The 27,386-nt window shown below is 43.5% G+C and overlaps 1 protein-coding gene across 3 annotated transcripts; it reads left to right on the top strand.

The window, feature by feature from the left end:
• Positions 1-52: 52 nt before the first annotated feature.
• On the top strand, positions 53-27,386 carry RHOC (ras homolog family member C). Of its 3 annotated transcripts, none has more exons than XM_035121737.2 (5): positions 53-148; positions 21,609-21,766; positions 22,436-22,556; positions 24,456-24,586; positions 26,535-27,386. In XM_035121737.2, the coding sequence occupies exons 2-5, from the start codon at positions 21,611-21,613 to the stop codon at positions 26,706-26,708; spliced, it is 582 nt and encodes a 193-aa protein (XP_034977628.1). In that variant the 5' UTR covers positions 53-148; positions 21,609-21,610; the 3' UTR covers positions 26,709-27,386. The 3 variants fall into 3 exon arrangements, with proteins under 3 accessions (XP_034977628.1, XP_034977627.1, XP_034977626.1); XM_035121736.2 differs by having other exon boundaries at positions 61-215; XM_035121735.2 differs by having other exon boundaries at positions 63-219.

The raw sequence follows: 27,386 nt of genomic DNA, 5'->3' as shown, positions 1-27,386 counted from the left end.
GAGGCGGGCCGGGAGGCGGCCTCAGCGGCTGTACCAGCCCCACGAAGCGAGCCCGGTCCCGCCTCTCCGCTCCCCGAAGGCTCGCGCTTAGTCGGGACGGACCGAGAGGCGAGGGAGCGCGGCGGCCGGAGCCCGACTCCGCTTGAAGGTAGCTGGGAAGGCGAGGAGGGAAGCTCGGGATCGGTTGGGCGGCCCGGCCCGGAGCGCCTTTTCCCGTAGGTTAGTGAGCGTACTTGGGGCGTGACCATAAAGTAACCTGGCTTTAATAGGAGAGGAGCTGAGGAAAATGCATGATAGGAGAAATAAAGGAGTTGGCAGGGCTGGAGGAAGCGAGAGGGGCGCGCGCAAGCGGCGACCATCGTGAGAAAGCGGGGTGGGGTAGCAGGTTTGGGAAGTGCGACATGTATCTCTCTATATCTGTAGATATAGCCATGGGCAGGTTCAAGTCAGCCCAATCGTTAGGCATGCTTACTCAAAAGTAGACCCCGCTGTTGCATGGGGTTTAGTTTCACGTGGGTGCGGGGAAGGGCGTCGTCGTCGTGAGCAAGTTCCACTGAGTTCGATGAGACTTACTCCTTAGTAACCGCGGCTAGCCTTGTAGCCTTAGTCATCCTTTAAAACTATGCCGTGGTATTTGCTATCAGGGTGGTTAGCAGAGGTGGAGTGGAGCAAGTGAGGGTTGCCTAGTTATTTCAGGTTAATGCACAATCTCAATGCATGTGGGTGTGATACTGGGGTGTGCTACTGTGTCCTTTGCATGGGGGAGGAGGGCACATGCAGTTTCAGTGTACAGGATCCAGTGAGCAATGGGGAGAACAGCTGCTGGGATTTTTTTCTATGTTGGGTGGAAGGTGTGAAGTGACCTAGGCTTGTGCTGTGGAGAGGTAATCTATTTGAAAGTAATTTTAACAAATGAAACACATTTCTGATTCCTACAGAATCTTAAAAACAGTGGTGAGGTGGACTGAACACCTTGTCCCCTGTCCTGTGCCCCACAATCCCTAAATGCCTGGAGGACTAGAAAGGCTTCTTCATTCAAAAGCCTACTCTACTTTCAAAAGCAATGGAAAGCAACGTGAGTCTCTTGCTGGAGACCATTGAGGGGCCACCTCAGAAAAGGCTCTACTTGTAGTACCTCACCTCACCTCACTTGCTAAGCATAAGGCAAAAATTGTGAAGAGTAATTTTTTGATCTCTAAAGGCAAGGTGTTGTGCCTTGAGCCTAGCTGGGAGCTTGTTCTCTGCTCTGACCTTGAAAGTGGAGCCTTGAAAGAGGATCCTGGAATTATGAAGACTATGTAAATATCTTTTCCTTTTCAATGAGTCACATTAATCTTTGCATGCTGTAAGGCACTCGTTTTGTTTTGTTACTACTTCACAGATTTAGGCGCTGAACCCTGGCTCTGATTAATAATTCAATTTGATTGGTTGCTATTTTAATTCCATTATTTTGTCATGTTCCCAGAATGTTGTTTTAAAATGTGAATCCTGTTCGTCTTTCCTTGTGTTCAGTAGGTGAAGAATTTCTCTTCACTCATATGGACAGGAATTGGGATGGGTTGAATCTGTTGGGAGGAAGTTGGATAAACACAACTGCTAGTGAGTAACTCCAGGATGGGTGGGAGCCCTGATAAGCAAAAAAAAGTGAACAGTGTGTCAGGGAAGAAAAGTGGCACATTTTCTAACTGCTCCCTGCTTTTTGTGTTCATATATACTCAACAATGGATGGTTTTTTAAAGGGTGCTTAATGTGAACAGCTTATTCATATATGCAGAATTTGGTTTGAACGAAACAGGCACTGTGATTAGTACTTCTTTTTCACCCCTGCTCTTCATTCCCTGTTTGCTGCATACCTTTCTGTGCGGCTGTTGCATTTCCTTGTTTGAGGATTCCTGTGAAACTGGCTTGCCATGTGATGTGGACAGTGATTCCCTGTGTCCTTTAAATGCTTGCTTAGCTCACTTTCGGACATTTATATTGGGGTGGGAAGGAGGTTGTGTTTAGGAGCAAGAAAGCATTCCAGAACCATGACTGAACAGTGCCTCTCCCTCCCTCTCTCTCCCCCTCCCTTTCCTTGGAATTTGGCAGCCAAGTCCTTTCATTGCAAACCAGGCTCCCTAAATCCTGCCCCAGCCTTTTAGAAAACACCCACTGAAAATGGCAGTAGCATTGTCACATTGCTTCACAGGGATATTTGTGACTGGCAGACTGCTTTTGTGTCTGTTGTGGGATTCCAGCATATCTGTTAGTTAATGGATAAAAGGCAGCATTGCACTCTGGAGTAAGGAATATATATATATATATATATATATATATATATATATGAGACACCATTAAATAGGCAACTTGTTTAAGTCTATAATTTTCTCTGTTTGAATATTATTCGATAGGTCTTATTTTCACTGTGTGAAGAAGCATCTTGTATGTAGCTTCAAAAAGCGGGTTCCAATAGTTTTTTAAACTATGGGTCATTCTTGCCAGCAGACTTTGGACATGCAAACCACCATGGAAGTTTTGCTAAGCAAGCACTATTGAAACTTACTTTGAACTGCATAAATAAATTCTTGTTCAACTCCTATTCACTTCTGGGGGATTGTGCTGCGAAATTAGAAAGCTCTTTATTGAAGCTGCTTCCAAACTGGCAGAACTTTCTGCTTCCCAAACATTGCTCTATGTGTAATTGTTGTTAACTTTCTATGCTTCAGGGGATACGGAGGATAGAACATTGTGTGTGTGCATCCCACTATGTTCCATCTGTACTAGTGCGTGTGACATAACAGTTTGAGTAGGGAGGCAGCACCACTGAGCATGCTTTTTAAAAAATTGAATTGATTTTAATTTGTGCGAAAGCACTTTTTATTTAGGCGTCATCATTGTGTGCTTTCTTTGAATTATTTTAAAGGTACTCTAAAATATTTGCAAAAGAAAAAAAATAGCATGGTGCTAAAATAGCACTGACTGAAGGGCTTATTCATTTTAAGTGCTTCTGCATGAACCTTTTAACTTTTTTTTTTAGTCAAAAAGGCATTTTAATGCAAAAGAAAAAGTTGATTTAGGGCCCAGTCCTATGGTTCCCTGGGAAGATATAGACAAACCATGAGCTGTAACCAAGGTTTATTCTTATTATTCTGTTTGTCTGGTGGAGACAAACCACAAGCCCAGGTGGTTTGTCTATATCCAGGTGCTAATCCGAATCATAACTCTCAGCAGCAGAGAGAATAGGGAAGGAGTGACTGTGATCTTCTCTCCAGGAACCCTTAGATTTGTGCTTTGCCATGATTTGGCTTAGTGTAATTTGGAAACTATCTCTCTGGTAGATCCTCCATAAAAAGTGTATTGACAAAGCATGACTATTCTACCTATTGTGGAAGCATCCTTGAACACAACTTTCTATACTTACCCAATAAATCTGCATTGAAATTTGGGGAAGTGCAGAATTCAGAGTGTTCCTTTCCCAAAAGGTTTTCAATTTGACTGTTACAAAATAAATATTGTAGCTTCTTGTTGTAGAGAAATTTAAAGAAACATGGTACAATATTGGGCAAATACTGAATGACTATCAGGCCAATAACAGTAAAGCACTCTGCTTGAAACTCAGAATTATGCATTTGCTTTAAGTGGGAGAGATATAGCTTAAATAAATTGCCAAGTTCACTTCCAGGACTTGAGTATGTTCATTTGAAATGCAGATCATACATCTCCTGAGTGGAATAAGAAAATTGAGGTTTTTTGCATGTTCCTTGGTGTTGTGTGTGTATGTGTGTGTTTAAGCCCAGTGGTCGGATCCCCATGATACATTGAAAATGCTGTTATACCACTTTAACAGCTGGATAATCCAGGTAACTTTATTTTGTTAAGGTTGCTGGAAATTGTAGGTCTGTGACTTAACAAACTACAGTTCCTACGATTATTGCAAGGAGACCATGATTGCTAAATAAGAGTGTGCTTTAAATGTATGATGCGGATATGACCAATGTTTCCCAAAATAGCAGTTTGCTTATCTGTATATTGCAGGGCCTGGAGGAATCACTATTTCGAAGGCTAAATTAAGTGTCTCAACTTTTCTTCCCTCCCACCCACAGCAATGTGTCCTCTTGCATCCTGAACAGCAATCCCTTCAGCTTGTTCATAGGGAAGTGTCCGGCATTGCTGTCCAGTGGACAGTGTCAAACTTGAATTGGTTAATCGAGCTTAGGCTGCATTTAGTCACACAGATATCGTAACAGAGGCAACCCTTCTTTCCAAAGATTTCATCACATCTCAACACATGACTGGATCTAGAAAGATAAAAACTATTGCAAACCTGGGGAGGGAGTAATTCATTGTTTTTTGGATCTGACATTCAGATCTATTCATGTGAAGCTTAGGCGACAAGTGAAATACTCAGTAGCATCGTCGCCTTGCCAGAATGAATGAATGTGGGCATTGTCTTCATTGAAAGAGAAATTATTCCATAATCTGACTGGAGTGTAAATCTGGGAGGGAAAAAAGAGCGTTCATCTGAGTGTTTGTTTGTTTAACTTACTGTAGCTTGGGCTGCTACAAAAAATTTACTTCTAAAAAATAAAGTATAGGATACAATGAAACAAATGCTTACTCAAAGCAATCTGACTGGTTTGGCTGCTCTGAAAAATTATCTTTGTCCCCAGCTTTGCTGTGGCATTTGACAACAAGGTTCCTGCACTGTAAATCTGAAGTCAGAGCTGTGAGGCACATGTGACTTACTAACACATGCTCTTTCAGGCTTATACCTTGGGCAAAACCTGCAAAGTTTCATGAATACTGTGATCTATCCCACAACATCCTCTGCTGATTCTTTCCATAAGGGGTAATAATAATCTTTTGTGGATGAGCAGATGAGAATCCTGAATTCTTAACTCAAACAAACATACATACAAACAAACAAAGCAGCAAATAAAATTCATAAACTCAGCTCTGCATGGTAATGTCAAGACCCACCCAAACCATAGTAGGGCCAACTTAAACATTTGGTAGAGACCTATGGCTGGGATCCTGTCTCTCTACTGAATGCCTGAAAAGGGTAGGTGCTTGCTCTTTCCCTCCAACCTGTCGCTTTTCATCTCCCACTGCTGCTTTTCTGTTAGCCATGGGAAAAGATGTACCTGGGGGCCACAGCTAGAGAAAAGAGTGCAATTTGGGGCTCGAGTTTGTCCTGCCAGGTTCTCCTGGGAAAACCCAATCTTCGCTGAATCCAGTCGGATTTTCCATGGATTGATGCTTGATCTGATTCACTGTTAAAGAGTGGGCTTTCCTGGGAAAAGCAGCAGGGCAAACAGAAAACGTCTCCGCCCCATTCTTTCTAGGCACAGGACAAGCAGAAGTGTGGACGAGCCCTTAGAGTGGATAAAGGCTGTTTTGGAAGCAGGGAAGGGCTCATTTACATTTTCTGCACCTGAACAATTCTTCAGTTGATGCATCTCCCAGGGAGTAAGATGAAGTGGGATGCAGGAAAAGGTTTGAATCTTAAAGCTGGAAAGTGTGTGCTGGTGGTCATCTAGCCCAACCCCCTGTTTGATGCAGGATCTGTACTGCAGGGCATTACAAATCCCTGACAGATGGCTTGCCAGCCTCACCACCAGTGAATCCCACCACTTCCCAAGGCAGACTGTTGCCCAGTTGTGGGAGATTACCGTAAATAGCCACCTTCTTTCAATCTCATTCTCTCTTTCTGCCAGTTCTTAGGTGAGAGACCAAGACTCGGATTCCCAGGGCTAGCTGTCTTGCCAAATGACTAGCTCGGCCCTTAAACCCCATTTCCTTTATATCACTACGGTAGTTCTGAATTGTGTGCCATGGCACACTTGTGTACTTGTAAGAATTGTCTGTGCACCAGGAGCAAATAAATTGAGAGCCTGGAGAAACCAGCTCAGGAGAGAGGAGATGCCAGATGCATCTATGCATGGCTTGCTGATCTCTGGTCTTTTCTACTTCTGTTTGTTTTTTGCTAGTTGAAGGAGTAATTCTGCTCCATTGCATGTGATGGTTAATCCTATCACTCTTGCTGCTGCAGCACAGCAAACTGTCTCTTGCACCTTCATGTCAGGAGCAAGCTGTGCACCAGAATGTGGGTTTTCCTTCATGGGGGTGGATGTGTTAAAGTCTAGCCCAAGGAAGAGAGGAACAGGGCACTTTACTTGCCCAAATTCCACATCTCCTTCCCTCATTTTTGGGGTGAAATTGCTTTTCAAAAAGGGCATGGTGATGAAGGGTTCAGCATCCTCTCCCACCTGCCTTTACTACACTTTAAATTGCCCTTCGCCCCAGTTTATTGTGAAAAAAGGTGACAGGTTAGAGCCTAGAGCCGTAGCTGGGGGGGGGGGGGCTTGCCAGGTGTTTTCCCCCAGGTGGAGCCTCCAGAGGGGTGCCACTGAGGCTCCCAGGTTGTGTGTGCGTATGCAAATGTGCATGGGGGGGGGTGCCAAACTAGGTATTTGTCCTGGGTGAAAGAAAGCCTAGTTTTGCCCCTGAGGCTAGTTACACATACAGGAACATAGGATATTGGGTTCTTTAGAGCAGGGGTCCCCTAACTTACCTGGCTTCGGGCCGGTGCCCGCAGCGCCAATTGCAGGGCGGGCCGGAGGGCGGGGGAGCGTGCGCCCATACGCTATTTCCGGCACACTTCTGGGTCGGAGGAGTGCCGGAAATACCTTGTGTGCATGCGCACGGGCCACCTCCGACTCGCAAGTGCACCAGAAATGATGCTTGCACATGCACGCAAGCTATTTCCAGTGCTCCTCTGACCCAGAAGTGGGCAGCCGCATTGCGCCGTGCAGGTAAGAGTGGGCAGCGGCAGTGGGCTTGCGGATCGGATAAAAGAGGCCTTTGGGCCGTAGTCTGGGGATGTCTGCTTTAGAGCATAGGCAAATTCTACATATTTTTGTTTAGAATGTTTATAACACACGAGAGGCTTTCAGAGCATCTTACAAGAAATTCTTACAATAATATCACATTCAGATTTAATGCAGTAATCACATGGCAGCATTTTCTGCCCTCCTCTTCACTTTGCCCTGGTGTTATAGCACACAGTAGCTCCCACCAAAACCCTCTGAGGCAAGGAAGTGATGCTGAGTGGCTAGACCTTGCTCCGTCTGTCATGGAATCTGAAGTTTTGTTGTATTTTCTAAAAGTAAATCTTTGGGGATGTAAGAGTGAAGTGTGCTTCTTGGTTTTAATTGAGCTAAAAGTGTGCCTCGGTTTCCAGACGTTTGTGAAATGCATTCACATTATTTCAAAACACAGGTTTTTATGGGGTAGAGGGCACTTGCTTCCTCTATTTGCTGCTTTTTCCTTGCCGGGAATGACAGACTGAGTAGTCCCAAGAATTGCCGTAACAGGAAGGGTTTTTAGTCCCAGTAAGTGCATCACCTTTTACAAGACTGCATCTCAAACTTTATGGGCTTTGATAAAGAACAGGCTAGTCAGTTTTGCACTTGTTTGAAAGCTCATGTCCGTATATATTTCCCAGTTCATCCTTTATGCCCCTGGTGCTATAAATGGTAGAAAGGAAATGTTCATGTTCAGGAAGTGTCTTTGTTTCTCTTGATGTGTGCTAAAATAAACTTTAGAACATGAAGATGAACGAAGCATAAACTTCTCCACTTTGTTGCTTGGGCTTCAACATCACGTGCGCTGCTTGCTGTTTTGCAACAGGAGGCGAGGAGTTTTGTGTTTGTGTTTGATTCTGCTAAATGGAATTTGGCAGCACAGATTTTTAAAGGATAGGCCTATCTGGTTCACTTGACCTAATGATAGTTGATCTGCTTCAGGCTTCTCAGTGTGTTTCCTAGCTAGCATAGGCATATACCTGATACTTGAAGCAGAGTCGTAACTGTGGGCGGGGGGGGGGGTAGCCAGGTTTTTTGCTCTGGGTGAAGTCTCCAGGGGTATTGAGGCCTTTGTGTGTGTATACACAACTGCGTGGGAGGAGGGAGTGTGCCAAACTGGGTATTTGACCCTGGTGTAATAAAGCCAGGTTTTGCCCCTGCCTGAAGAAAAGATGTGGCACCTTAATGGGAATGAATTTTATTGCATCATTTTACAATGTGAATGGCTTAAAAGCTACAGACCTTACTAAGGCTAGTGGAGGACAATGAAACCCAATATATACAACTTCTGTAGGTTGTGATATGTCAACCATGTTCAAAACCAAAAACTGTCTGCTCAGATAACTTTGGATTGATCTCCAAAATGTCACTTGATAACTTTCAAAATGTCTCTTCCACCTGTCATGTCATGATGGAATTGCATATTGCCACAGGAAGAGTATGTTTCCTGAACCTGTGTTTGCTGAAGTAACGGTGATGGTGGGGAGAATCTGTGGGGGTTCCCCCCTTTTCTATCCACTTATTGTCTCTTGCAGATGCCCCTAGTTTCTCTTTCTCCAGTTGAACTGGTTTCTTGTCTTACATCCTTCAGTTTGGTAGGGGAAGGGAGAGGAGTTTTAAGCAGCCGCAGGGGTTCCAACTAGAATAAAATATTGGAGGGCCCAGGTAAGCCCCACCCCACATAATCAATCACATGACACAGTGCACACACATCGTGTGAATGGCAATTCCCACCAGCTTTGCCCCCTCCCCTCGGCCCCCTCAAATATTTTATTAGGGGGTGAAGACCCCTCGGGCCCTAGGAGTTGGCTCCTATGAGCAGCCGGGCTTGGCAGGAGAGAGGGAGTGGCATTTGGACCTTAAGCTGCTTGGGGCAACTTTCTCTACATGGGTATCTCACCCTAGATTCCTAAAGGAAATCTTTGTTGATTTGTACAGAAACTAAGAGAGTTTCTGCTGAACTTGCACTTGATGTTGGGCTGAGTAGTTCAAAAGTAAGGAAACACTAAAAAAGGAAAAGGAAAAGCTAAAAGGAGAATGATACATGTTCTATGTGGGAATTGATGTGTTGCGGTCCTGTACTCGGAAATAAACTCCATTGTGTTCAATGGGACTTTTCTCCCACAAAATCAGACTGAGCAATATGTGCATGGACAATCCCCTTTGATTTGGGTTGGAACGAATACCCATGCAAACATGCGCCACAGACTTTTATCTTTTTGTGTATCGGGCAGCCTTTTCTGCCCATTTACAAATGTACAGTTGCTTGCTTTGCCAAAAATCTCGTCTGGATCAGATGTCAGGAAGCAGAGATCGATATAAAAGATGCGGAAGATGTGAACATAGTCTTCTGCATCTGTTGCTTTTCTTGACTGAGCCAGTTTGTCAAGCTTCCTGCTGACTGTATCTGAAATCCTAGATTGCAGTTCGATACCCAGTTCTTTTCTCTTTTCCCCCCCTTCCTTGTTCTAACTTGGAGGGCTCAGTGCATGCAGCTTCCATTACCTGCAGGTTTTTGTTGTTGTCTTGGTCTCCTTGGCTTGGCTTGGTCTGCTGTGTGTCACTGTTGGCTCCAGCTCTACAATCCATTTACTGAATCAGCAAAGTTTACCTTGTGAGCATGTTCCTATGTATTTTGTGCCTGCTCTGAAGAGATGCCTTGTTTGGTGCTTTCTCCTTTACTTCTTTCAGCTCCCTGAGCAGAGGTCTCTTTTCATTCCTGGATTTTTGTGTTGCTTCTGAAATTGCTTGCTTAAAGTCCTTTTCTCAGTGCAAAATCTCTAAGCCTGTTTAGAACTCTGTGCAGTGACTGAGACAAAGGAGAAAGTTTCTTTTTTATAATTCTCCTGTTAGATTTACCAGGCAGCTTTTATACCACCCATCACCCTGGTTTTGGGCTCTGAGGCTGATTTGGCAGCTCTGCTGGTCTCAATTCCCTCCCTTTTAAAAGCTGTTTGCCTAGTTCCAATTGATGTGCTCCCTTATGCAGCCTTGTAATTTTTTCTATATAAATAGAAGTGTAAGGATGTCGTCATGCTGCAGTCCACGTGAACTGCAATGTGGCAATGGCCTGAATAAGCAGGTAGACAGCCCAGCTGAGTAGCCAGAACAAGCCAGAGCAGCTCTCTAGCAACTGTCCTTCTCTCTTGCCCCTCAAACTGACACCACTATCTCGGCTTCAGCAATGCTGGAGGCAGAGAGAAGGGAAGTGGCTGCAGGGCAGGCAGAATGTTTACTGGAGAGCTAGCCCAGCCTCTGCTGCCTGATCCTCTCTGACTTGCCTGTGCCAGGGTTTGAGTGAATTGTAAGGTGAGCAGGCCCCACAGTTTGGGTGAGATGTAAGGGCGAGTTTGGCAAGGTTGGTGAGGTGTAAATGGGGAGGAGATAGGGTTGGTAGGGAGCAGGCAGGTTTGTGAGTGAAATGAGCAGAATCTTTCTTCCTTATCTGCTTGACCACTGGGTTTCCATGCTGGTAGAGGAGTTGAATTATGGTGCTGGAGGAGACTGTTGAGAGTCCCATGGATTGCAGGAAGATCAAACCTATCCACTCTGAAGGAAATCAGCTCACTGGAAGGACAGGTCCTGAAGCTGAGGCTCCAATACTTTGGTCACCTCATGAGAAGAGAAGACTCCCTGGAAAAGACCCTGATGTTGGGAAAGATTGAAGGCACTAGGAGAAGGGGACGACAGAGGACGAGATGGTTGGACAGTGTTCTCGAAGCTACGAACATGAGTTTGACCAAACTGTGGGAGGCAGTGCAAGACAGGAGTGCCTGGTGTGCTATGGTCCATGGGGTCACGAAGAGTCGGACACGACTAAATGACTAAACAACAGAGGAGGAAGAGGCTTTGCTTCTTCCATGGATAACATGGAAACCAAGTAGGTTGGTAGAGGAGGAATGGAGCAGTCCATCTTTCCTCTACCAGCCTGTTCACTTGGCTGCATGAAATTCCTAGTCACCTGTGGCTACCAGGTAAGTCATTAGGTTGTCATCATAGTTTCTAACTAATGTGGGTCATTGCTGGTGTGTACACAGAATGCACAGATTTGAGATAAATGTTATATTAAAAAGTGGATCAAAACTGTTGCCATCTCGGCCTGTTTAATAGGTGTGGTCTTCTGTGACAATGCCGGTGGGCTGAAAAGAAAAGGTGGCAGGCCAGATTATGCCTATGGGCTGGAGGTTCCCCACTGCTGAACTATCAGTGCAAAATGTATTGGTAGTAGGTTATTACCCTTCTTAGGATAAACCAACATTCCCATAGCAGCATATGGGTATATTGCTAAAAGTTTAATCTTGTAAAGATTTCTTCCGCTACTATGTTAGCAATGAAATAAACTGCAGGCAAGTGCTTAATCACATTCTCCACCACCGCTTGTCAAAAAAAGTCTTGCTTGAGGGCGTCTCCTACTCTTTGTGAACCTTGGTTGGTTTCTCTTACTGACCTGATGAACTCAGCAAGTAGCTACTTGCATCACTGTCATGCATTAATGCTTCAGTGGGATGAGTAATCTTGCATTAAGTGTTTAATTATTGAGTGGAAACCTTTACAAGGCCATATTGAGAAGCTCTTGGTTTATAATTGGGGAAATATGGCTGGAATATAGAATGTGAAATGTGTGTGTGTGTGTGTGTGTAAACACTACTTTGTGGCACATTTCAGAGCAGTTACTATGAAAGCATGCATTTAGGTACATTCTTAGGGTCAAACTAGATGCAATGGTAATTGTTTGAATGCAATTAATGTGAATATTTTTAAATGTCTCACAGTTGTTAGTATGTTTGAGCAGCAAGGGAGGCTTCACTTCCAATGTAAATAAACTTGGGCTGATTTTTTGTTAGGACCACAACAGGCTGAGAAGGGTTAAAAATTTCCTCTCCCTCTACTCCTAGTTGCTATTTTATAAATTTTCAAAGGTGCACCTTAATGTCTAGACATTTTTTTGCAGCATCATTTGAAACTCTGGTGAGTGAGCAAAAACAGAATTTGGCTAGGTGTAATTTTGAATTGAGAGCTGCATAATGCATGGCATACGAATAGGTGTGGTTTGTGTAGTCAGGAATTCTTGGCTTTAGCAGCTGGCAAGTAAGTGGTGGGAGACTTTGATAAGAGAGCAGATAAACTTAGACACTTTGCTACTGTGGTTGTGACTCTCCAGTGTGTTGGGTGGAATTCTTGTCTTTCCAGTGGTGGCTTCTTGGTCCTTTAAATGAAGGTCTCTCCTTAAAATAACTTGCTGCTGGCTCCTACCACTTCGGCAGGGGCTGATGGGAGTTGTTGTGCAATATATCCAGAGAGTACTAGGTTGGTGGAGAGTGTAGTCTACACCCTTCTCAAAGCACAGGGTGTGTTGCATGCAGGTGGATTGCAATGCATGTCTCTCATAACTGGGGTCTTGACCTAGATTGCATTCAGACAGCTTTTTCGTTTTATTTTGCAATTGCTGACCTTTTGTAAAATATGCAAAACCTTTTTCCCTGACCTACCTCCCCAAATATATACCGTAGTTCCAAGTAACAGGCAGACTGAAAGCATTGACTGCTCTTTCCAAATTCTCCTTTCCGGTGTTGCAAGAGAATGCTTCACATTCCCAAATTCCCTTTGCCCTGTGTTTAAGATAAGGCGACAGCAGGGAAAACGGGGTCTGCACTGACAGATGAAATACAAACATAGGCTGCTTCCCTTCAATAATAATAATAAAAGGAACAAAGAGTCCCAATAGCAGGGACCATATTGACCTTCGAATGCCAGTTCCTCTGTCTTGTTTTGCTATATCTTACTTTTATTTCCCTTTCTGCAGTTTGGGTCACACACCTCTGAATGTCTGGCACACAAGTTAAGAACACTGTGCTGCTTACGCGGCTAACTGTGATAGTGCAGAGTTATTGTGATAATGTTGCAGCTTTTAATAGTTTTGAAACATGAACTGATGTGTGGCGCAGAGGTTAAGAGGCTGAGCTGTAAACCAGGTTATCCTTGGTTCAGATTGCATTCAGCTCAGGGCACTGCACATGGTCCTCCTCAGCTTTAATCTTTAACCCGGCATCACCCCCTGTGAGAAAGCTGAGAGAGAGAGAGAGAGGTTGCCCAAGGTCACCCAGAGAATTACACAGCAGGTCCTAGTGTGACACTCCAACCCTTACACAAAACAGCTCTCCTAGTTGCCTCCAGTATCATGAACTCCAGTAGGTGAGCTTACCGATAGGTATACAGTACCACTTTCTCTCAGACTTCATCTGAAATACATGGATGGCAATACAGTGGTGCCTTGGTTCTCAAACGCCTTGGTACTCAAACGCCTTGGAACCTGAACATTGCAAACCTGGAAGTGTTCCGGTTTGTGAACTTTTTTTCGCTCCGTTTTGAGTGTTATACTTTGAGTGTTACTCTTCTGATTTGAGTGTTAAGCTTCCGATTTGAGTTTTACGCTGAGGCCTGTCTGTTCTTGCTATTTATTTTGCATCTTTGCAGCTTTTTTGTTTTGTTTTTGTGACTGTGTGGAACCCAGTTCAGCTACTGATTGATTGATTGATTGTGTGACTGCAGTATATTGTTTATTGCTTTCATTTTTATGGATCAGTGGTCTCATTAGATAGTAAAATTCATGTTAAATTGCTGTTTTAGGAGTTGTTTTTAAAAGTCTGGAACAGATCAATCCATTTTGCATTACTTTCTATGGGAAAGCGCGCCTTGGTTTTGGAACGGACTTCTGGAACGGATTAAATTTGAGAACCAAGGAACCACTGTATTTGTTTGAAATGGCTTGGATCTTAGGTGCCATCACTGAAAAAGCCCTTCCATGCATTGCTTGCTGCACCTCAGAAGGTGGAGAGACGCTTTGAAGATGATCTTAACAGCCAGGGTGGTTAATATTTCACATATCTTGAGTGGCAGCTGACTGGCAGAGCACATCCTTTGCAGGTTCATTGACTCTCCATCATCACGTAGGGCTGGGCTTAGTGAAATCCCCCAAAGTTACTGCTAGATAATTAGGCAATGCTGAGCCTATGCTTGGGGCTTCCTCTGTCCCCAGGTCATTTTGGTGTTGTAGACCAAGCCAAGCACTTTGGAATTGTGCCCAGGAATGAATTGGTAGCTGCTCTATCTCTTTAAGCACTGCAAGGATGTACTGAGCTGTTGGAGTGTGTTATTTGTGCTTGCTTTGCTGATACGTTTTTGGACCAGTCGAAGTTTCTGGACAGTCTTGTAGAGTGCTATATAAAACACTAAGTGTTGATAACATTATTCAGATCTACTATTTAATTCTCCTTAAGTGTGTTGAAGACCAACATATTGTGTCTGCAGGATAGAAGGCAATGACAATTTAAGATATCAGCCTTGTAGAGTATCTTTATTATCTATCTTTAGTTATACAGTATATAACTGGGAATTCTTTTGTAGATAAGACCATCTCTTTATTAACATAACCTAGGTAACAAAATCTCTAGGGGTAGAATTGTTCAAATTTGTCTGCTATTAGAGCAATCTGTCAGTAAGACAAGTGTTTAGCTCTTCACCTGGTTTGTCTCTTCCCCCAACACCAGGTATGGGGCTAAGGATGTGGGGGGACATGTAAGTGTAACAAAGACATTTGTCTTCAACCTCTGGCCAATGTTTTATACCAAACCACCACAGATATGATTGCTGAAAACGTCAATTAAACTTATATAGAGTTCATTCGAGATGACCCTTTGTTAACCCTTAAGCCACCCCATATCTCCAGCTTGAACAGACTCATCAATTCCCAATCCTTGATTTGTGTGCTTCCCTTCTGGTTCAGTCCCATAGCTGCCCTGAAGGAGTAGTCTTATGAGTGTGCTAGTCAAAGGCCCCAGTATCTTGGCTCCAAGGATTGTTATAAATGCTAACCAACAAAATGTTCAGACATGGTGGTTTTCCTTAGCAACCCAAGGATGCTTCCCACATTCCATGCATGCAAAAAATAAGCGGCAAGAGACCTACAAATACAACTTGTTTCACTTGCACTGTGGATCATGAGCTAAGGAAAAGAGGATAGCAAATCAATGCCCCTATATCACTATTGGGGGATTTGTTATTTTACCTCTAGGGAGGCCTAGTTCTGATCTATATTTACCTTAAAGGAGGTGCCAGGAAGGTAGCAGCTCATTTTAGCAGTCGTGAGTAATTAATAAAATTTATATGGCTGCCCATGTTTGCATAGATGGTTGGGTGGGTTGTTGTTGTTTAGTCGTTTAGTCGTGTCCAACTCTTCGTGACCCCATGGACCAGAGCACGCCAGAGCACTCCTGTCTTCCACTGCCTCCCGCAGTTTGGTCAGATTCATGTTGGTAGCTTCGAGAACACTGTCCAACCATCTTGTCCTCTGTCGTCCCCTTCTCCTAGTGCCCTCAATCTTTCCCAGTATCAGGGTCTTTTCCAGGGAGTCTTCTCTTCTCATGAGGTGGCCAAAGTATTGGAGCCTCAGCTTCAGGACCTGTCCTTCCAGTGAGCACTCGGGGCTGATTTCCTTAAGAATGGATAGGTTTGATCTTCTTGCAGTCCATGGGACTCTCAAGAGTCTCCTCTAGCACCATAATTCAAAAGCATCAATCCTTCGGCGATAAGCCTTCTTTATGATCCAGCTCTCACTTCCATACATCACTACTGGGAAAACCATAGCTTTAACTATACGGACCTTTGTGATGTCTCTGCTTTTTACGATGCTGTCTAGGTTTGTCATCACTTTTCTCCCAAGAAGCAGGCGCCTTTTGATTTCATGACTGCTGTCACCATCTGCAGTGATCATGGAACCCAAGAAGGTAAAATATCTCACTGCCTCCATTTCTTCCCCTTCTATTTGCCAGGAGGTGATGGGACCAGTGGTCATGATCTTGGTTATTTTTGATGTTGAGCTTCAGACCATATTTTGCACTCTCCTCTTTCACTCTCATTAAAAGGTTCTTTAATTCATCCTCACTTTCTGCCATCAAGGTTGTGTCATCAGCATATCTGAGGTTGTTGATATTTCTTCCGGCAATCTTTATTCCAGTTTGGGATTCATCCAGTCCAGCCTTTCGCATGATGAATTCTGCATACAAGTTAAATAAGCAGGGAGACAATATACAGCCTTGTCTTACTCCTTTACCAGTTCTGAACCAATCAGTTATTCCATATCTAGTTCTAACTGTAGCTTCTTGTCCCACATAGAGATTTCTCAGGAGACAGATGAGGTGATCAGGCACTCTCATTTCTTTAAGAACTTGCCATAGTTTGCTGTGGTTGACACCGTCAGATGCTTTTGTGTAGTCAATGAAGCGGAAGTACGGTAGATGTTTTTCTGGAACTCTCTAGCTTTCTCCATAATCCAGTGCATGTTTGCAATTTGTTCTCTGGTTCCTCTGCCCCTTCAAAATCCAGCTTGCACTTCTGGGAGTTCTCGGTCCACATACTGCTTAAGCCTTCCTTGTAGATTTTTAAGCATAACCATGCTATAATAAAATAATAATAATAATAATAATAATAATAATAATAATAATAATAATAATAATAACAACAACTTATTATTTATACCCCGCCCATCTGGCTGGGTTTCCCCAGCCACTCTGGGCAGCTTCCAACAGAAAAATAAAACACAGCAATCTATTACTAGCATGTGAAATAAGCGCAATTGTGCGGTAGTTGGAGCATTATTTGGCACTGCCCTTCTTTGGGATTGGGATGTAGACTGATCTTCTCCAATCCTCTGGCCACTGCTGAATTTTCCAAACTTGCTGGCATATTGAGTGTAGCACCTTAACAGCACCATCCTTTAAAATTTTAAATAGTTCAGCTGGAATAGTTGGGTGGGTTGGATTGTTAAAAAGTGGGGTCAAACAAAATGAAGGAAAGGAAGGAGATCTTTGTAATGTTTGCATGTGCACAAGTTGAGCATGGGTGGAAGCACAAAACTCAAGCACTTCAACACCCCCCTTCTCCCACGCCAGATCTTGAACGAGACTGCCAGCACCCTGAGTTTCTAGAATCCAAAATTGCTAACTGCAGGCTGTGCTTACTTAAACACACACTTCAAAGCAGCTAGATGACATCCTCTGTAGCTAAAGGAGGAGGAGAAAGACATGCCTTTTGCTTGCTTTCAATTATTGCCTAGTCATTCAGGACAGTGATTTAACAATGAGTTCCTATGGCAACATATCACCTATATTTGCCAGATCTCTCCAACTCCCCCACCCCAAGCAACAAAAGGTAACCTCACAGTGTCAAGATGTATTCTGTTTGGCGCTCTCCCGCTTACCCTCCAAAAGGCAAGTTAAAACATTTTTGTCTTTGCATCTACATTAGCTGTTTGATATGGTGTCTCACTGCTAAAATATATATATTTGGCACATCACCTTTTTAAAATGGGTATTTTAATAGGTGAACTATTCTAAACATCTTACCCCTTTCTATATCCCTAAAATTAGTAGAATAAAAGAATTGTAGAGTTGGAAGGAACCCTGGGGTCATCTAGTCCAACCCCTTGCAATGTAGGAAGCACAACTAAAGAATCCCTGGCAGATGGTCGTCCAACTCTACTTTAAAACCTCCAATAAATTGGATCACTGAAGATTCAGATTCGAGTCCCAAGGGTAGTCATAGATTCTCTGCTGTAGCCATGGCCATGTCCATAATTTTCCTTTGTATCCCTGCATTACAGCAGACTACTGCTTTTTATGAGTTTTTAAGAAGGCTTTATGTTGTGTGCTCCAAACTGTGCTTTTATTATTTTTTATTATTGTAAAGACTAGTGGTTAAGCAATAAAGTTGCTTGCATTTTTAAACCATAAAATGTAAATAACCACCCTGAAAGGCCAGCTGAGGACAAATGAAATGAGGTTTATAAAACACTTTGCTCAATAAAAGTGTTATATGGATGAGAAATGTCAGACCCCCATCTCTTGCAGTAGGCTGGATGAAAAGGAATGATATTCAATTCTCCACATTTAACTGGCAGTAGTTTAAGAGCAATGATCCCATCTGTCTTATCCACCGACTGCAGGCTGAATGTGATGAATAAAATATTTAGCTCCTGTTGGCTTTGTCTCTGAGAACAAGCTGCTTATCAATATGGATATGCTCTGACTTTTTCAAGTCTTCCCTCTTTTTGCCATCACACTTGGAAGTCTCCTCCTTCCGTTCAATGTTTACGGGTTTAAAGTAGTCAGGTGAAGTGTTGTGAATAGTACCTATATCTGTTTCCCCCCACTGCACCTCAAATGACTTCTTGAGATTTGGGAGGGGAGTATTCATGTTTGTATAGTTGTCTGCATGCTAATTCTCCCCACCACATACAGAAGCATGTATGTATGTATGTATGTTTTAAAAAAGGACACACGAGATTGTCCTAATTTGAAGTACATCAGTTAAAGTAAAGCCTGTTACGCAAGAATTATGGCAAAATGCTGTTATTTAGAACAAACACATAAAGTTCTGGTCTTTCCTGAGATCTTAGCAGAGGTGTCTTTTCCTCTCTTTTTTTTGCACCCTGGAACAACTTGTGTTGAATTGATTTGTCAAGGCAGAATAGCATAAAGGCAGATATTAATATGCTGCACTGTGAAAGCAACATTACAGATCTGTCCAGTCATGATACAGTAGATAACATGAATCGGGGCCAAGGTACAAAATAGGGCGTTACATAATCTAGGAATATCCCTGATTGGAGGTATTTTATTTGGGTTTATTTGATACATTTATGTAACGTTGTACAGTATACCACTTGATTGTAGGAAAGCCATCTTGTGGTGGAGAGTTCTGTGCTGTTTGGTTCTGTGCTTTGTGCCTCTTTTTGCTTGTCTTGAATCTCTCACAACTGAGCTTCATTGGTTGACCCCCAGGTTCTAGTATTATGAGAGAGGGGAGAGCAAAACGTCTATTCTCTATGCGCTTTCTACACACAATGCTTGCTTGGCTCACCCGACAGCTATGCTCTAGTGTTCCATCACCAGGTTAAGATCTTTCTATTTTATCAGGCTCCTAAACCTTTTTAGCTTCATTGTCTATTATGACTCGATATTATCGCACATTTTAAACCTTTCAGAATTATGGTATTGCTGTGAGTTTTTGTTATGTTGCTTTTATCCTGTGGCTGCTGGTTTTATGTTCTTAGATTTTATGGTTATTGGTTTCGTTTTTATTTTTATATGCATTAGTTTTTCCTTTATTGGAAGCCATCCAGAAAACATCTTCTTGTTGGGGAACATATAAATGCAGCTAGTAAATTTAAAACATGTATATAAATGTGTTTCCCCCCTTCATGTGAGTTGATGCTTGTGCCTTTGTGAGATCCTTACCTTTAGACTGTATAGTCTTCATTTGGGGCTTGTGACATCTACACATCAGGCGGGGTTTGTTCCAAATTGGCAAGTCTTATGACAAGACACTCCTGACATTTTCTGTGTCTGCTGGCTGAATTGAGGTATTAATTCTGAAGATTTGGGGACTCTAGCAAGGCTTTTTAATTCAGCCCTGTTAACACTCCATCCTCTTTTTACTGTCAGAATGCTAAACTGCACAGTCGTCTTAACCCCGGAGATTATAAAAGTTGTATCACGGCTGCCCCTGAGAAGTCTGGCATCTGAGAAAGGAGTGCAGTATTGCACGTATTCTGGAGGTCTAGGTTTATGGCAAAATGTTCCAGATGCAACCTTCTTGATAGTCAGCTTGGCTTCAGGCCAGAGTAGGAGGAATGCTTATTGCTGACCTGCTGAACAAATGGATGAGGACTTCATCTTGCTTTTTGAAGCTGAATCTAATTAGTTAATCTATTTATAACACAAGTCTTGATTATACTTTGTGCTTTCCCCTATGTTGTGGGAGTTTCTGTTGGGGTTTTGTGTGTGTAATTGCCAGGGGAATACACTGGCTTCTGTTGCAAGAGTTTTTAATCCAGCAGACAAATCCAGACAAATCGAGCACTATAGTTCTTTGTACTTCAAATGCAAAGCCTCTGAAACATTCATATCCCAGGTGTTTTTGCCTTTTTAACTTGATTTTTCATTACATGGCAGGTGTTCTGCTGCATCACTGATCTTCATCACCTGTGCATCACCTGTGTGATTTTCTTGGTTGGAAATGCATTTGTAAGGCAAGAGTGTGGGCAAATCTTTGTACAGGACTTCCAGCCTTCAGAATGACTTCTGGCTATCCTTGTGCTCAGAGCCCACACCAGCTCCATCTTGGAGCATTGCTTATATATGCAGGGTGACATGTTGCTAGAGGAGATCTGGCTGCAGCTTCCTGTGCTGCGAATGTGCTTGCACACATTCCTTGGAATTCCCCATGGAATCCCTTTGTTGGCTCTGCTCCAAAAAGCAGAGTTCTCCTCTCTTCTCCCCCCACTCCCCAGCACAGTCCACCAATGCCTTTAGCATTTGTTGTTGTTTAGTCGTTTAGTCGTGTCCGACTCTTCGTGACCCCATGGACCATAGCACGCCAGGCACTCCTGTCTTGCACTGCCTCCCGCAGTTTGGTCAAACTCATGTTCGTAGCTTCGAGAACACTGTCCAACCATCTTGTCCTCTGTCGTCCCCTTCTCCTAGTGCCCTCAATCTTTCCCAACATCAGGGTCTTTTCCAAGGATTCTTCTCTTCTTTAGCATAATACCCCCAAATCAAATATGTAGTTTCAACCCCAACCCTGCACCTATTAGAGCACCCCCTCCCCCAAAAAAACTTCATGAATGAGGGCAGCTTCAAAAATTTGAAGCTGGGGAAGGGAAGGACAGTAATATATAGTATTCACAATGTTTGGCCAGCAAAGGTACGGTAGTGATACATGTTATAAGGATAATTGTTTTTCCTTGCTTGCACAATATTGCTGTCTAAATATTTTGAAATTTTCAGCTGGACTTTTCTCGAGTATAAAAATGCTTATTCGTGTTGAGTGTTGTTTCTGTTGCATCACTGTGCTCTCCAGGTGCACTTTATGGTTTCTAAAATAACTTCCGCTGGATTGAAACCAGCAGAAAGTCTGGTGTGCAGTGACATTTTTGTGGTTTTTGTAGCTAATCTATACATCTGTTCTGAAATGTAGCCCAGCCATGTTTTTGCAAGTGAAGTGAGTGAGACAGTCAAAGAAAAGCGTGGCTTTTTTTAATTGTGAGGTGATCGGGAAAGTACTTGTGACATTTTAAAATGAACTTCCTTAGGCCGCATGGGTAGCAGGAGGCCACTCTGAAATATGAGGGTGCTATAGTGCCTGATTACTTACTTGCTTTTTCAGAATTCATTGCGATTGCAGGATTTAGGTTTTTTTGGATAAAAGAGTTGCCATGTATTGGGCACAGAATATGCCTTGCCTGCAAGGAGTAGTTATGAGCTATCCAGTAGCATAGGGGTGAGGAGGCTTGGGGGTTTGTCCAATCTGCTTTGGGTTTTTATTAGAGCCTCAAGATCTACCCATCAGAGCTAAGTGCAAAAGACAAACCGTTAGAATTAAAGTACAAGGTGCCTCTGAGCACATTCTGAGCCGAGGAATTTGGCTCCAGTATTGGGACTGATTTGAGGCCGCCAACCCATCACATGGAAGTCCGTTCCTGGTTATTAGCTTATCTTTATTTTAGCAGCCTAACTCGGGTAGAATAAGTTGTTTTGCTGTTGCCTATCATTAAACAATGGGGAGTAAGAAACGTTTGCCAATACCCTGCAAATCACTGAGAAATTTATCAGTTGATCCTAAACTACTTTTTGCCCACCCCTGTTGTAGGATTCCAGCGTCTTAGTGATCTGTGTTTCATATCTAGCCGCCTTTCTCTTTCTGCAGGCATGGCAGCGATTCGGAAAAAGCTGGTGATTGTTGGAGATGGTGCTTGCGGGAAGACCTGCCTGCTGATCGTGTTCAGTAAGGACCAATTCCCAGAGGTCTATGTGCCAACCGTCTTCGAAAACTACATTGCTGACATCGAAGTAGATGGGAAACAGGTAACTCTCTCTGCTAGCAGACATATGTTTTTACCCCCAATTAAATATCACATCGGTTTCTGTCGCAGTTCATCCCTGAGTGCTGAACTTCATGCTGGTCCTTCTGACACCAATCCCTTTAAAATGCTCTCGCCCACCTCTCACCTGTTGCCAAAACCCTGATTTCATCCTATTCCTCCTCACTCCCACCCTGAGTTAAGTTTTCCCTTTGGGTCAAGCTGTGTACTGTCCACATCATGAATACGCAATAAAGGTTTACAGTAACGTCAGTAGAACTATTCTAAAGTGGTATCAATGTCAGGCTGTTATCTCCGCGTGGCTGCACATCTAGTAACTGACTGTCCCACGTTGGTCAGGAGAGATGTTGCTGTGAGCTGTGTTTGGACCTGGTCTCTCCTGACAGCTTCATGATCATCTGACACTGTTTGGTTGGGACCCTTGAGGGTAGTGCTGCAGTCCTATAAAACAAACTGGATAATGCCCATAATCAATTCCTGGGCTCAGGCAGTTTAATGTTGTGCCAGGTTGCCTTTAAAGCTGCCTGTTAACCAAGACGTACTATGGGGAGAGAAAGAAAAAAGCGTCTGTGTTCCTGTTTGCTTCGATTTCTTATCCAGAGTGGTATTGATGCTGCTGCTCATTGATATAAACTTCATTCTGTCTCTCCAGGTGGAGCTGGCCCTTTGGGACACGGCTGGGCAGGAAGACTATGACAGGCTACGGCCCCTCTCTTATCCAGACACAGATGTTATCCTCATGTGCTTTTCCATTGATAGTCCGGACAGTTTAGGTAAGGCTATGGCACTCTAGGCTTGAGGCAAGAGGCCGCGAGTACACAGGGCATGTGATACTGCCCATTTGCTGGCTCATGGTCACACCCACAGGATACAAGAGAACTCTGTGGGTGGGTTGGGAAAGCTGAAACACTTAATTTAGCTTTCAAAGTAGTGATTCTTCCAGTCCCTGCAGGATTCAGATAAGCAAATGGCTATTTTGGGAAACATTGGTCACATTCACACCAGATATTTAAAGCACACTTTAAGGATCATAGCCTTCAGCAAAGAATCACAGGAACTGTAGTTTGTTAAGGGTGTGTAGAGTTGTTAGGACAGGCATCCCCAAACTGCGGCCCTCCAGATGTTTTGGCCTACAACTCCCATGATCCCTAGCTAACAGGACCAGTGGTCAGGGAAGATGGGAATTGTAGTCCAAAACATCTGGAGGGCCGAAGTTTGGGGATGCCAGTGTTAGGAGGTCACTTGCAGAGCTACATTTCCCAGCACCCTTAAACTAAAGTTTCCAGGATTCCCCACAACTGTTGCAGTGGTCTAAGACTGTTAAGGGAAGTGCCATAGTTCAATGTAGAGCACATTTTTTTTGAGTAGGTGACCGTAAGAATAATTTCTGGCAGCTTCAATTAAAATGGTCAGTGGCAGTAGATGGGAAAGACATTGCTGGAGAGCCAGCAGACATTGAGCAAGATCAGTGGTGGGGAACCCCTAGCCTCTCCCCCCCCCCCGACATGAAAGTCCTGGATTCAAGTTTGGATCTCTGTAGAACAAACAAGGAAGAACGGAGGTTATACTGGCTGATTCATGTGTTAATGATTTTGTTGAAATTGTCGCTGGTTTTATTTTATATTGTTTGAGGTACCCCACCTTGTTTGAACATGGACAAGTTAAAAATGAGAAGTAGGTAATAAATAAAGGCTTACTGGTCTATACATGAAAGCAGCCGCCTTGCCTGTTATCCAGGGGCTTTTCAAACACGTTGGGCTGCCTGTAGTATTTTTCTCACTTGAAAACAGCGAAGCCTCATTCCAGTAACCACTGTTTTCGAACGCGCCATCGAGAATCAGGAGCACTATTTCTAACTATGAATTTATTCATAGGACTTTATGGACCGCAGTATTGTCGCATTTTAACACAATAACTCTTTACCTCTAAAACTCCAGGTGGTGACACTTTTAAACAGCCTCTACACATAGAGATATGCATACAGGGTTTGGCAGATGATGCAGGATATAACCAGCAAGGCCCATGTTAGAGCAGTTTTGTGTTAAACAGCATCTTGTTGGCTGGAGGATGATGATAGGATCCTGCCTCTGCATTTGAGGGCAAACAGTTAACTGGGCCTTACACAATTGCTAAACTGCGTTGACTCCCTGGGCATCTGCTAGCACTATAGACCTGTGGTGACAGTATCTGTCATAGCTGGAATCTGCAGGGAAGTGTGCGCACTGCGAGATGCTTTGAACTTTTCTGCACAGCTCCTTCTGTGTGATGTTCTGTCTCCCTGAAACTGATCTTTGCCCACCTCTCCAGGGATTTTTTTTTTTTTTTTGCTGTGGCTGGGATTTGAATGAGGAGAGCTTTCCCATATTCCCAGTCACTGTATTTCTTTCACTAGCATAGGGAGTTCAGTGTTCCCTTTCAGCTGCTACAGGGTGTGGTAGGGAGAGCAGGCTCTCAGCCATGCGCTGGCCAGGGCTCTGGAAATAGGACTCTCATTGTATCCAGTCTTGCTTTTGGCAACAAACTGGATCTGGGGATGGCCTGTTTTGAAGAGGTCTCAAACAGCTTACTTTTTAAGTGCCATGGGGGTGGTTTTACCTGTGAATCTGTCCTTCATTGGGAGAAGGGCTTTTATTACATGGCCTGGTTCATGAGAATGTGATTGGCCTTTCCAGAAAACATCCCAGAGAAATGGACACCGGAAGTGAAACACTTCTGCCCTAATGTGCCCATCATCCTTGTGGGGAACAAGAAGGACTTGCGGAATGATGATCACACCCGCAGGGAACTGGCAAAGATGAAACAGGTAGGAGGAGCCTGCTGTTTATTATATTATATTATATTTTTTAAAAAAAGCTTGGTGGAGTTTTTGAAGTGAGAAATAATTCACTTGCTTTACATAATGTGTAATGATGTCATTGTGATGTTTCTGGGGAGGCTTCATACCAGCAGCCGCAATTGCTACAGCTTGGAGAACGCTTCATACCAGAATTACTGATGGCTGCTGCTATGCAGTGAAGTGCTCTTGGGGAGAATCTATATTCCTCCTATCATTTTCTAAACAGCAAGTCATCCAATACCCCTTAAAATGGGTGAGATAACTGAAGATTTTCAGATAAAACAAGTGCCTTTTGTGCATTCTGAAACACGCTTAACTAGGGAGCATTATTCCAAGCAGGATCACATGTGAGAAATCTTCGAAAGTAAATGAAGCGTGTAAAAAAAATATTAGATAGTTAATGCAATTAGATAGTATATATGGATCTGTGCTCCATACAATGTGTGATGCAATATGCATCTTATTTAAAATACTACTCTGAAGTTTTAGGTGAAACTGGTAAATGCTTTGGATTTTTCACACAAGAAATCTTTTCTTTCTGGGAGATCAGAATATTATTTCAAAACTGTAGAGTGATTTGTCAGTTCTTAAATGGTTATACTAACTTCACACACACACCCAATTTCCCATCTCATATTATATTGGTGATTAAGAGAACAAAATGTCTTGTGAATAATAATTTGCGCTTTAGTGGAGCACTCCTAGAAAGATATTGGTGGGCTGGCATGTGCAGAGTGTAAGATTCCTTGCTCTGTGGTTTTACCTGGTGGTGAAACCATTGTGAACTGAACTTCAGAGTGCGTGTTGGGAATTTTGAGCTGAAGGAATTAAAAACTAAACGGATACCAATCTTCCTAATTCTGAATTTGGCAATATCTTTAGTTAAGACCCAGAAGTGGATTAAAGGATTTTGGGGTGGGAGGGAAGAGAGGCAGTTCGTACTGTAACAACAAGAAGAAGATGGGTCTAGGCTGGAGTTAAAGTTGGATTTCATCTCTTAAAAGATTGGAAACTACTGCTTGGAAGCAGGGTTCCTGAAGCCCTATGAGATACAGGAAACCTGCAGTGGAGTCAGAGCCTGGTTAGGGAGGGACTCCCTGATCTTTTCAGTAGGACCACAAGCCTAGCATCAGGGCAAGACAGAGACACCATAAAGGTAGATGGCAGAGATTGCAGATTGGTAATGGGGCAGTGTCCTGCAGAGTATATAGCATGGAACAGTGGTCCAGAGGAGATTTGATCACTGCAGAAGCCCATAACAAATTTTGCTAAGACATGTACATGTTCGCTCTCCTCTCTCCCTTGCATCCAGATATATGAACCATCTGGGGCAAAGTTCCAAGGACAAAGATTAAGCCCCATCTTAACCTGTATGACCAGGCATCCCCAAACTTCGGCCCTCCAGATGTTTTGGACTACAATTTCCATTATCCCTGACCACTGGTCCTGTTAGCTAGGGATCATGGGAGTTGTACGCCAAAACATTTGGAGGGCTGCATTTTGGGGGTGCCTGCTGTATGACTATAGGAAGGATGCTAAAATCTGCTTCAAGTTTTAATTGTGTGAATAGGGGTCCACATATAGAAAGCTCCAATGGGGCCACAGCACTGGCCCTGCCCCAGTGTTTGCACTGCCCAGCCCTCTGGCCTTCCAAACACTGAGTATATATCTGAGCATGGAAAAGGCCTTGCTGACCCTTTCTATATGTGGACCGTCTCCCCCCCCCCGCAGCCCAATTCATGTGAGAATGTCCTTTTAGTCCTGCCAAAATGACCACCCATATTTCTGCCAGCTGTGCTGCTTTTCTAGGGCAGGTTAGGGTGTTGCCACCTATGCTAACTCGAGTCCTTCCTTAAATCGAGCCTTGCAGAGGTTTCATTAATTTGGATTGTATTTTTTTCTTTGTCTTCATAAGGAGCCAGTAAAACCAGAGGAAGGGCGAGACATGGCAAACAGGATCAATGCTTTTGGCTACCTTGAGTGCTCAGCCAAGACGAAGGATGGTGTGCGGGAAGTGTTTGAAATGGCAACGCGAGCTGCCTTGCAAGTCAGGAAGAACAAAAAGCGCAAAGGTTGCCCCCTCCTGTAAAATGGGCGCATTGGCAGGTGATGGGACTGTGCTGTCTGAAGTGTATCTTTCCCTTTCCATGCACCCCATAGATGGGGTAAAGGTGGAGAGGTGGAGCTATTAGCTCTATCTAGAATAAAAAATTTAACATGCTGGCTATGTCCTTCATCCCTCTGCACAGTAAAGCTTCCTGGGACACACAATTTAGGCATCTACACAGTCTCTTCCTGTGTTGCATGCCCAAGCTGCCTTTCCAGCTCTCTCAAGGGCCAGAGGTGTCTTTTTGAATCCTCTTTATAAACAGTGTCCTTTTTGTATTGGGCAGGCAGTGTACTTGAACTAACTCTGTATTGGTCTTTTGCTCCCATTTTATACTAATCCTACTCTTCAGTGCTTTGTACAGATTCACCAGTGCTTACCCTTGTCTTCCTGTTCTTACAAATTACGGAAGCTAAATTTCTGAATATTGCAATCTGAAAATGTGGAGTCTCCCTCCGGTTTACAAATGAATGCACTGGCTTCTCTCCACAAATGTGCTAAAGCAAGCGGGGTAAGTCTTGCCAAAATGGCCTCCTGGATTTGCATTAAGGAGCTGCGCTCTGTAGTGGTCAGAAATAATCCTTGCTTCTCTTTGGAGCAGCAGTGCCTTGTGTTTTGGCAATACTGTATTCTCACTTCATTAAATTAATTCAAACTTGA

The sequence above is a fragment of the Zootoca vivipara genome, chromosome 7, assembly GCF_963506605.1.
Source record: "Zootoca vivipara chromosome 7, rZooViv1.1, whole genome shotgun sequence".
NCBI classification, from domain to species: Eukaryota; Metazoa; Chordata; class Lepidosauria; order Squamata; family Lacertidae; genus Zootoca; species Zootoca vivipara.
Note: the sequence above shows the minus strand (reverse complement) of the source record. Positions and strands in the feature narration are given on the sequence as shown.